This window comes from Branchiostoma floridae, chromosome 4 (genome assembly GCF_000003815.2).
Source record: "Branchiostoma floridae strain S238N-H82 chromosome 4, Bfl_VNyyK, whole genome shotgun sequence".
Taxonomy (NCBI): Eukaryota; Metazoa; Chordata; class Leptocardii; order Amphioxiformes; family Branchiostomatidae; genus Branchiostoma; species Branchiostoma floridae.
In genome coordinates, this window is record NC_049982.1 from 25233665 (window position 1) to 25242877 (window position 9213).

The following is a 9213-nucleotide window of genomic DNA, read 5'->3' on the forward strand; positions in this document are numbered from 1 at the left end:
GGCCGTATGTCAGTGATAATCTCTGCATTGACCATTGTAAATGGATCACAGTATTTCGAAATTCATAAACGTGCATTGACATCAGACATAATAGGGTACAAGTCAGAAAACGCGTTGGGTTTTCCAAGAAAATGGCCTAGCCTTACGATAAGTTTTTACGACTTACTTACAAGTTACAGCCTACACATGTTAGGGGTCATCCTTGTATTGTAAATGTAGGATAGCATTAAAAAGCGTACGGATGTCCCTGTAGCTCAACTGCACAATTGACCTCATGGTTCAAATTAGTTGGTTACTGGGAGACCCTGGATAGGGTATCTTGGTTGCGGCTGCGCCCGTCTTTCGGAAGGGACGTAAAAACGTGCCGTATGGTAGGGAAGGTGCCTGGAGCACGTGAAAAGGGAATGGCTAGCAACCCCTTCCTGTAAGAATATATCCTACTGTAGAAATAGCAAGAAAACTAGCTGCATTATACCAAAAAGCTTCAAGCAGCTGGATATGATTTTGTAAACGGTCAGAGGTTTCACATAGCATCCGCTATCTTTCACTTGTGACACTGAAGTGATCTGGAAGAAACTGGTCTTTTATACCCTTTAAATGAAGACAATTTTAGATGTCCAATAAGGAACACTGTAAGACGTTCGTCTGACCGTTTACAAAAGCATGTCCAGTTGCTTGAGTAGCTGCTTTTTGGCATATCTTATTACCTGGATGTCTAATCTTCATCGACGCATGCTGCCTTATATATATCACTGGTCGTTACTACACTCTGAACGAACGAATTTGAACGATTTTTGGCCACTGAAAAATTTTGCATATCTCACAGACGTCTACGTATACGTACTACCAAGGAGCTCTTATCCTGATAAAAGCTCCTTGGTACTACCTGTGATATTTAGGCACACGTGAAAACCCGGACGGACATTTTCGGGGTCGTCAATCTAAACCTTCTAGTCGTGCGCTCGGAGGTGGAAACATATCAGAATGACCCATCTCAACACACAGACATCTTTTCGCCCACAAGCATGATTTCCGCGTGGACTACGACGATAACGTAGCGTGGCAGACTAAGACGAGATCAAAGTAAACGTTGAAGACAACTCCAAGGAACCATCGCTCGTGGTGGAGCTTCTCTTGAGCTAAGTGAGAAGTGTGCAAGATTCCTTTCGACGGAATTTGTTATAAGACGTAAAGTAGAGAATAAAGAAAATCAGGGTGAATGTTGACTGGACTTTAAACAACAACGAAAGACACGTCCTTTTTGAAAATATACAACATATGTTCCCTAATTTCCAATACTTGAATACCACGGAAAAATTCATATTTCTCATGTAATTAGATAAACCATATATTATTGATTCCATCTGTCCTTATGTTTATAACTGTTTAAGAAGCGAGAAGAAGTTGAACTTGTACATACTAGAATGCATATGATAAGATACCTTTTTTATGTCAAACGTGTACCTTATTACTAGCGCAACGACCTGTACTTAGCTTGTTTGAGCACAAATGTACAATGAAGGTCATTCATTCAAAAATTTAGTTTAATTCATAACTGGAACTATGCGGCTCCAGATGTCTTACTGTGGGATGACTGCGGCCGGTGCGATAGATGTCGATTTGCTGAGGAATGAGTCCACTCTACTACATAAGTACTGCACTCTCTCGTATTAAATAGATTAGCCATATGGGACTGTAGTTATGCACTGGTAGATGCCATGCTTTATACATTGTACAATTGTTTTGTACAAACGGTAATAACATATGATGAGGAAGCCTAGCAAGAAATGGTAACGCTAGTTCACTTTTATCCACGGCATCCCCTGGTCTTCAAAAGAGAATGTCAAGCCTACAGACATCAAAGTGTAATATTTTGAAAGTATTGCAATTTGAAACTACCGTCCGTCGACTTCTTATCCCTGAATACCCTGTTTGTGAAAATAACGGACATAGGTTACCCAGCGGTGTAAGGGGAACTTTCGTTACCTATCTAATCATGTAGCGTTAACCGTTAACTGAACATTGAGTAGTCATTGAACAGCCGACCGAAACTACCATTAGTAGTTCAAAATGTCTTCAATTAACAAAGTAGTGTAACTTGTAGGTATTGTCTTTCACATGTCATGTACTCTTACATAATGTTGGATATGGTATTCAAGTTTTACAAAGTCATAAGTCATATCCCAATCATGTTCGCTCAGCGAGCTTCATTCAATAGAAAGCGTGCAGAACTAATCATGTACATGTGCATTGTACAGACGTCAACTGCACACGCATTTGTTAACCCTTTTTAACGGCTCCCAGCACGAATGTCAAAGGCATTATCTCCAGCGTGGGTAGCTTCACACATCATTCACAGGCGGTCTCCATGGTGATAACGGTTGTATCTCCCAAACACAAGACGGCTATCAAACAAGTCAGGAAGACTCAAACAGTTGGATACAGGCCTATCTCTCAGAACCATATGGCTGTTAAGACTATCGTGGGTGGGGAAACGCGTTAAGCGTTGTCATGCTGACAACCAAAGCTGTTAAGATTGTCACGCGACAAGCGCCGCTGGAGTAGCTTAGAATAACCAAAGAAAATGTGTGTAATGATCTATTCTGCTTTGGGCTGTGGATATAGACAGAAGCATCTAGAATCTGTAGCTTCATACTTGAGACTTTAGGGGTAAGGAGATCATATTGCAGGTCGTGACTGTTAAATTGCCCTCGTGTCCNACCACCTCCTGTATATGTCATTTTCTATGCCAAAAAGGACATGCTTTAAGGCTATAGATAGATGTTTGTGCTCGAGGAAAGTGCATGTTAACACATATTTTGGGCCCTCCTATCAGTCTCCATTTGGAACATGTTTGGGCGCTCGCCGGGCATGTTTGTTGGAGACTTATGCGGTAAATTAACTGTGAACGAGAAGAAGATGTATACAATTGCGCCCACTAGCAGCTTTCCTATAGAAAAACATACTTAAGTGACGTAAAATGGGGGTTCTGTATTCGAGGCCACGAAGCGTCTCATGATCTTAGCTTCCCGCTCATGCAGGACAGCGCTGTAATTCAACCGCACCTCGCCAGGGGGATGTCTCTTCGTTTAAATCGAAGGCAGGCAAGGGCTGAACTTGGTATCGTTGGAAAAGTCTCTTCGATGTTAATAATTCAAGACTAACCTCAACTAACGTATAACCGTTAACTACCCTAAGGCTAGAATATAGCCGTACCTCTTACAAGGGCAATGACCCTAATTGACGCCTGTGCAGAAGGTCCCTGGTGCGTCAGTATTGATCTTTAAAACTAACAAAAGATGTGTTTTTCTTCGGAAATATCTCGAGAACAAAACATCCGATTAAAAAGCGGTTTTCATCTTTCAACTCAACACTAAGGGACCTCTCTAATGATATGAAGTTTGCTGGGCCGGAACTTGAACCCTAAGCTTGAACTGCAGAATAAAGATATCACCACACTCTACCCTAGCCTACGGTTACGTGTAGCGTTAACTAGGCCAAGATACAGGGTAAATGATTAGGAATATCTCGAGAACAAAACAGCCGATTAAAAAGCGGTTTTCATCTTTCAACTCGGCACCAAGAGACCTTTTTAATGATATGACGTTTGCTGGGCCGGAACTTGAAACCTAAGCTTGAACTGCAGAATAAAGATATCACCACACCCTACCCCTAGCCTACGGATACGTGTAGCGGTTAGGCCAAGAGCCAAACGATCAGGAATATCTCGCGAACAAAACATCCGATTAAAAAGCGCTTTTTTTTCTTTCAACTGGGCACCAAGAGACCTTTCTAATGATATAAAGTTTGCTTGGCCGGAACTTGAACCCTTAGCTTGAACTGCAGAATAAAGATATCACCACACCTTACCCCTGGATTTCGGTTAAGTAACAAATTCGACGTTTTCTACAATGTTCTCGTCGGAAGTTTGTACGAGCATCTTATAAAAATTATACATATAATCTAATTTCATCCTTGACCCTTCCCTCAATATCATAACTCAGGCCGCAAGGGTTTGTTATATGATTGTCACTTTCAAAACACACAAAACATTCAGTGTAGAGAGCCTCATGGATAATTAAAGGTCAAATGTTGATAGACCCACCCGACTGTGGGGTCTTAAACTTAAAGTTGTTTGTCAACCTAGAACGATACCACGTCGACAGCAGACTTGCACTGTTAGGGTTGGAGCACTGACTGCACTAAACCGCGCCCTTCCGTCTGACAAAATGTTACCTTCTAAGCATTCTGCATCCAAATATGGGTGGTTCATGACAGTTGTTGCCATGGCTGCCTGTGTTCTGAGCATTGTTACCATGGTAACGCAGATGGTGGTTGTTCTGGAGGTGAGAAACTTGAGATCAGAACTCCGGGAAACAAAGCTGCGTCACAAGGAAGCAGTTCTGGACGGCGGAGATCTTGCAGAGCTTCAAGACGCCAAGGTGAGCCCGTGAGTCCGTAAAATTAGAAATGGCATTCGCAGATCTTAACACCAGCTGTAATACTTTATTGCACTTATATCGAAATGTGTAAAGGTCTTAAGGAAGAATTTCCTCAAAGTTTCAACAGTCTGAAGTTCGTTTTGGGGCGTGTCAGATTAAACATCTGAAGCAACGGAAATGCCATTTTTATAAATTTATTTACGTAATTATTTGTACCGATACAACGGTGATAAAAGTTTTTCGAGGAACATAAATTTTAGACACTGTTATACAAATCCTATTGCTGCCAGGGCCTGACTGGGCCCCTTCCCCTAGGAGTTTGACTCCAGTTGAAGGGTTACTAGAAGCGCGTGTAGTACTACGTAATTTAGTGAGAAGACCGTTTTCTTGCCTAACAACGATACCATGCCTTATTTACATTCTATAGGATCCTTGTTAATTTCCCATGAAACTTGAGAGTGAAGTTCGAAAATCCACTAAGCCAAAACTTTTATATAGTCATAGTGGACACTTGGTTCAATGGTGATGTCTGCAATTTTCTCTTCGAGTTGAACTGAGGACATTCTAAGATTCTTTTTAAGATGCGTACAGTTCCACGAAAACAGTCTGTTTGGCCGGCGCGGCCCAAGTACCAACAAAGGCGTATATGTTGACACTTTCGTCAAACGATAATGACTTCCTGCTCGTCTGGTTTCAGCGCCCGGAGGGAGCAGGCTCTCAAGGCGACATCGAGGCAGAGCGCCCTGGGAAGGAGAGCTTGACTGGGAAAGAGAACTACCACCGGTCAAAGAGGTCCGCCAATAGCATCACCATGCCCTTTGGAAGTGAGTTTGTTTCTTGTCCTGTCCCATTCTTCAACACCAATCAGGGCAAATCGTGATCCTCGGGTAGTTATGTTGTTTAGGCTAGAAAATGAGGAGTGTTTCAAGGGCATAGGGACTCAGACAACGCTTTACGATGAATTCAGAAAAAAAACGCTTTACGGCTTACGCCAGCATGGAAGGTTATGACGCTAAATTTGGTCCCCTTGCTACGAATCACGTGTATATAAGACGGCTACCCCTACCGATATCAAGCTAACTACACTTTACAACAGAAGGGGGGTATAGGCCTTACAACATAACAACATATTAACAAATTAATAGGAATACCAGACAGGCAACTTTCACATTTGCGAGCAAATGCATCATATTTCAAACATCTCCTGTGCAAGAATGGACTCTTCGTAAAGTAGTTCCTGTTAAAATGGACCAGTTTGATAACATTTCTGCTGCAAAAATGGATTTCGCATATGCATAAACACCCTGGTCAAAGATTGGATTTTGAAAAAATCCCAATACGAGGATGGAACCTTTCAGTGGTGCCAACATGTTACATGAAGTCTAAAAACTGTTCCGGTCAAAATAATTAAATTTTGAATCACCGTCCCAGTCTAAAATTGAATTCTAAATAAAACTCCCTCCATGCAAAAGTGAACTCTCCCAGTGACACCCTTGTGTAAAGTGGAGCAGTCCAAAAACGTGTCCTCTAGCAAAATTAAGGAATTTTAAAACATGGCCCCTACAAGAATGGACTTTACCAGCGCACCCCATGTAAAATAGTTGAATAGATCAGTCCCAAAACACTTCTACTCAAAACAATTGGGCTTTTGTACAATCAATCTAGTCCAAAATTGAATTTGAAAACCGTCCTCCCACGCACGAATCAACTCTTCCAGATTGCATCCCTGTAATATGTTTCAGATCATTTGATTCAATCAGGCTAACTCAATGATCAGGTCATCCTCATTCCTTGAGTATAAGAATAGATAAGAATGTGAAAACATGAATAGAGTGATTTAGACTTTAGAAAGGAAAATCTAACTTCCATATGACTATCCAAGGAGGTTTACAACCATCGGAAAGTCATTTAAGACATATTTGACAATGTGTATAAAATCATCTTGTATTCTCAGGCTGCCTTCAAGGACCACCTGGGGTTCCGGGGAGGGACGGTCTACCTGGTGCAGCTGGTTCACCGGGGAGAGACGGTACCGGTCTGCCAGGCGCTGCCGGTACACCGGGGCAAGACGGTCCGCCAGGTGCAGCCGGTTCACCGGGCAGAGACGGTCAGCCAGGCGCAACTGGTTCACCGGGAAGAGATGGACGCGATGGACAACCAGGCACTGCCCCTCCTAGGAGCCTAGTCTGTCCCAGCGGTTACGTTAGGTTCCAGGACAGATGCTTCAAATTCTTTACCTACAAGAAGAACTACGCCGGTGCCAGGGCCGCCTGTCGGGCTGTCGGTGCGAGTCTGGCCATGCCGAAGGACCAGGCAACCAACAACTTCCTGTTCAACCAACTGACCACGTACCCCTCTGGCTCCTCCTACACCTGGTTCGGCCTGACAGACCTGGCCCAGGAGGGAACCTTTGTGTGGGAGGACGGGACGCCGCTCACCGGCTGGAGCAACTGGAATACAGGGCAACCTGACGACCATCAATCTGATGAGGACTGTGCTCATTGGTACATTCCGAATGGCTACAAGTGGAACGATCGGTCGTGCTCTATAAGTCAGTATTTTGTGTGTGAAGTCGATGCAACCGTTCCCTAGCCCCACAGAAGTCAAGTACAAGTCATGACCTATGATGGTAAAGAGATGGGAGTTTGTCATGTGGAGTCAGAAAGGAATGTAAACTTTGCAATTTTTATAGATGTTTAAGTCTATAGTATGATTAGAAATAAAACCCTGTGTGTCTACTACTAGTAATACTAGTGAGCGTCTCTGCCTCCTTGATAGGGTTAGAAAGGAATGTACAGTTGTAGTACAGTGCATATTCACTGCTCTTGACCTACAGCGAGTACAGATAGAGATTAAAGTTTGTCAGGTGGGTATGATTTAGATACAAACTAAGTACACGGGTGGTAATACCCTTGAATCATTCAAACTGTTGTTATTCTACTTTTGTACCAAGCTATCCAAGTGTATTTCAGTTTAGTTATATTGTCAGGTATAATCTTAACAGGTGGGGTCAGACGAGGATGTAAACGTGATATTTGCACTTTTGATTGATATGTAAATCGATCATGTGACTAGAAATAAAGCCATGTTAACCAGTGATAGTCTCTTCTTGTGCATTATTGCAATATTGTTCATTCTGCCTCACTTAGCGGAAACCGCTAAGCGAACCCTTCGGTAACCACAAAGTGACCCCATACGGTGGAACTCTCAGAATCTTCAACAAAATGTGCGTTACTTTTGTCATTTGAATTTCATAGTAAAACCCGTAAGGAGTAGGCAGAAAGCAATTGGAGTACTGAAAATTACTTCCTTACTTTTCTACAAGGCTCGAAAGCGAACGAAGTTTCCCCTTGGCGAAACCGCTAAGCGAACCCTTCGGTAACCACAAAGTGACCCCATACGGTGGAAATCTCAGAATCTTCAACAAAATGTGCGTTACGTTTGTCATTTGAATTTCATAGTAAAACCCGTAAGGAGTAGGCAGAAAGCAATTGGAGTACTGAAAATTACTTCCTTACTTTTCTACAAGGCTCGAAAGCGAACGAAGTTTCCCCTTGGCGAAACCGCTAAGCGAACCCTTTGGTAACCACAAAGTGACCCCATACGGTGGAACTCTCAGAATCTTCAACAAAATGTGCGTTACGTTTGTCATTTGAATTTCATAGTAAAACCCGTAAGGAGTAGGCAGAAAGCAATTGGAGTACTCAAAATTACTTCCTTACTTTTCTACAAGGCTCGAAAGCGAACGAAGTTTCCCCTTGGCGAAACCGCTAAGCGAACCCTTTGGTAACCACAAAGTGACCCCATACGGTGGAACTCTCAGAATCTTCAACAAAATGTGCGTTACGTTTGTCATTTGAATTTCATAGTAAAACCCGTAAGGAGTAGGCAGAAAGCAATTGGAGTACTGAAAATTACTTCCTTACTTTTCTACAAGGCTCGAAAGCGAACGAAGTTTCCCCTTGGCGAAACCGCTAAGCGAACCCTTTGGTAACCACAAAGTGACCCCATACGATGGAACTCTCAGAATCTTCAACAAAATGTGCGTTACTTTTGTCATTTGAATTTCATAGTAAAACCCGTTAGGAATAGGCAGAAAGCAATTGGAGTACTCAAAATTACTTCCTTACTTTTCTACAAGGCTCGAAAGCGAACGAAGTTTCCCCTTGGCGAAACCGCTAAGCGAACCCTTCGGTAACCACAAAGTGACCCCATTCAATGGAACTTCAAGAATCTTCAACAAAATGTGCGTTAATTTTGTCACTTCAATTTCATAGTAAAACCCGTAAGGAGTAAGCAGAAAGCAATTGGAGTACTCAAATTACATCCTTACTTTTTTACAAGGCTCGAAAGCGAACGAAGGTTCCACTTAGCGAAACCGCCAAGCGAACCCTTCGGTAACCACAAAGTGACCCCATACGGTGGAATTTCCAGAATCTTCAACAAAATGTGCGTTACTTTTGTCACTTTAATTTGATAGTAAAACCCGTAGGGAGTAGGCAGAAAGCAATTGCAGTACTAAAAATTACTTCCTTACTTTTCTACATGGCTCGAAAGCGAACGAAGTTTACCCTTGGCGAAACCGCTAGAACCGCTAAGTGAAATCTTCGGTAATCGCAAAATGACCCCATTCATGGAACTTCCAGAATCTTCAACAAAATGTGCGTAATTTTTGTCATTTGAATTTCATAGTAAAACCCATAAGGAGTAGGCAGAAAGCAATTGGAGTACTCAAAATTACTTCCTTACTTTTCTACAAGGCTCGAAAGCG

General features: G+C 42.5%; 2 protein-coding genes across 2 annotated transcripts in view; one reads left to right on the forward strand and one right to left on the reverse strand.

Annotated features, from left to right (window-relative positions):
• The window catches only part of LOC118413226 (5-hydroxytryptamine receptor 1D-like), a 276722-nt gene that overhangs the window by 49281 nt on the left and 218228 nt on the right, over positions 1-9213 (reverse strand). The window lies entirely within an intron of this gene.
• LOC118413227 (collectin-11-like) lies at positions 4165-7044 on the forward strand. The gene is made up of 3 exons (XM_035816461.1): positions 4165-4442; positions 5140-5266; positions 6397-7044. The coding sequence occupies exons 1-3, from the start codon at positions 4230-4232 to the stop codon at positions 7032-7034; spliced, it is 978 nt and encodes a 325-aa protein (XP_035672354.1). The 5' UTR covers positions 4165-4229; the 3' UTR covers positions 7035-7044.